The sequence below is a fragment of the Poecilia latipinna genome, unplaced genomic scaffold (assembly GCF_001443285.1).
Source record: "Poecilia latipinna isolate Pla-1442-1.1 unplaced genomic scaffold, P_latipinna-1.0 Scaffold2369, whole genome shotgun sequence".
Lineage (NCBI taxonomy): Eukaryota > Metazoa > Chordata > Actinopteri > Cyprinodontiformes > Poeciliidae > Poecilia > Poecilia latipinna.
Window position 1 is genome coordinate 91,614 of NW_015114985.1, and position 2,574 is coordinate 94,187.

General features: G+C 39.6%; 1 protein-coding gene across 1 annotated transcript in view; it reads left to right on the plus strand.

Annotated features, from left to right (window-relative positions):
- Window positions 1-2,574, plus strand: part of LOC106937528 (activating signal cointegrator 1 complex subunit 3-like) — an 8,143-nt gene extending 5,569 nt beyond the window's left edge. The window contains exons 2-3 of the mRNA XM_015019073.1: window positions 1,499-1,705; window positions 2,171-2,574. Of these exons, the coding sequence (XP_014874559.1) occupies window positions 1,499-1,705; window positions 2,171-2,350 (387 nt within the window). The 3' untranslated portion in view covers window positions 2,351-2,574. The remainder of the gene's footprint in view (window positions 1-1,498; window positions 1,706-2,170) is intronic.

Below are 2,574 nucleotides of genomic sequence, written 5' to 3' on the forward strand. Positions count from 1 at the left end.
ATATTCACATATGAAAACATAAAAAATAAAAGAAAGGAGTTGACTGAAGTGTTGTTAGGCTCTGATCCAGTTTTTTTTTTTTTTTTTTTACTGAATATCTCCTTTGGAAGTCCTTGGGGGTCACAGTGCATTCCTTCTGACCTTCTGTTCCAGAGTGAGCTAGAGGAGTGTTTTCCAACCACTGTGCCGCAGCACACTAGTGTACCATGAGTGATCGTCATGTGTGCCGTGGAAATTATCCAATTTCACCTAACGTATTTTCCGGACTATAAGCTGCTACTTTTTTCCTACACTTTGAACATGCGGCTTTTCTGTGAATTTTTCAACCACCAGGGGGCTCTTTAGCAGGAAGTGAATCATTGGAAGTCAAAGTTAGAAATCAAAGAAGAACGCGCTAATTTTCATTTAGAACAAGCACATGCTAGCAGCAGGCACAACGGAGAAATGTTTTCAAACTCATATGATGCAGCTTCTAAGTTGAGGAGTTTCGATCTGGCAGTACAGGAGGGAAATAAAGGCGCTGCACGTAAACTCGGCATGAACAAAACCGGATTTGGAGACGGAGAACTGCATCATTATTAGCAGTTATTAATTATGCAATTAGGACGCAGCCCTCTGCTGCCCTCTGCTGGGTCCTTATGGAAAACCGAGAGCGGCAGAGATTCCAGCAGTCTGTCGCCCGGTGCGGCTGATTTATGCAAGTTTCCACGGGCGGGTGTGGTGGGTTTCAAACAAATTTGAAGGTACGGTTAGTATGGTGCGCTCATAGTCCGGAAAATACGATAACTGGTCTTAAAAGATTTTTTGAAAACGAATTAATTATCTGCAAATAATGCCGTCTTTGAGTGTCTTTGCTGTAGTAGTGACTAGTGGCGTAATCATGTAATTTTATTATCACTAGATGGCAGTAGGTACAGAACATTTTACATTAAAACAAGAGAATTAGTGATACATGAATGTTACTACATTCATGCATCACACATGACTGTGTGATGCATGAATGTATCACTAATACATTCATGCAAAAAAAATTGCAGTTTTTTTTTCAACTGCAATTTGAAAAAAAAAAAGTAAAATATGACAAAAATATTTTTTTGTGTTTATTTGATTCCTATTCAAGGCACTTTGATAATAATGACAATATATGTAATATAGGCGACTACAGAGTATCTTTGTTTACATTTTTGGTTGGTGGTGTGCCTTGTGATTTTTTCAATTAAAACAATGTGCCTTGGCTCAAAATAGGTTGAAAAACACTGTGTATCCCTTGAGAGAGAACTGATATCAGGATTTCCCTCCTGATAACCTTTGTCACCCAATAAGTGGGAGATGATGTACATAGATGGATAAATAAACAGTGACTAAAATCATTTCCCTTTTCTCCATTTTTTTTCTTTTTTACCCCAGCAAGTTAATTTTGAACAGTGTAACTTCAGCTTGACTTAACTTGCAGTGTCTACTATCATTCCTGTCTTTCCACCTTTCTGCCTGCTGCCAGGCATGGTCCTTCCTGAGCCACCTCCCAGTGCTGGAGGTCCAGATGAGTGTGAAGGGATGGTGGGAGCAGAGCCAGGAGCAGATGGAGCGCCCTCTCACTGGAAGGGGCACTAACTTGAGAGAGGAGAGCAGATGGCTGGATGTCCATGCTGACCAGGAGTACGTTCTACAGGTGTCACTGCGTCGACTCAATCTGGGTCAGCACAGGGTAAGTGTCATGTTTCAAGAGATGTAGCATAGAAATTCAAACATCTACCTTTGAAAGAGTGACATAGTTCAACATGTTTTGACATTACATTGTTTTTGGTTTAAGTCACAAGTGCTGTGACACTCTTTGAGAGCAACAACTATAACAGTGCTCAGAAAGTTTAACTTATGATAAAAAAAAGAAAGCCCACCTTCTGTCAGATTGAAGGTTTTAACTAATAAATGTTATTTTATTAATCAAGTTCAACCTTGTCTTCACATAATCCACATAATCCTTACTGCCTTTATGTATTTAAAAAAAGTAAAATCTAAAAGTGAAAGTTAGTGGAAAAAGTTTACAAGTCTACAAATTCCTAAATAAGAACAAATAATTTAAAAACCTGCAATTTAAAAGGATATAGTTTCATTTTTTCTAAAACTGCATGTAAAATCATGAGTAAAGGTGAGACATTTTTGTATATTACAGAGGAAGCAGGAAAGTAAGGCCCAGGCTCCCAGGTTCCCTAAAGCAAAGGACGAGGGATGGTTCCTCATCATGGGGGAAGTGGATCGCAAGGAGCTGCTGGCTGTCAAACGGGTCGGATACGTCCGGAACCATACCACTGTGTCTGTAGCCTTCTACACCCCAGAGAAGACTGGAAAGTAAGATTTTGATCCATACCAACCTCAGGTGGTGAATATGGGACTGAACATCATTCACCCTGGTGCACAATACAGCTGGAGGGCTGTGTGCTTAGCCCGGTTCTTTTTACACTGTTCACCCATGACTGTGTAGCCATCCACACCTTTAACCACTGTGGGTAACTTCCAGTTTTGAAACTTAGAATTTTATGTTTTGTTATGACAACTGGTAAAAAAATAAAAATAAAA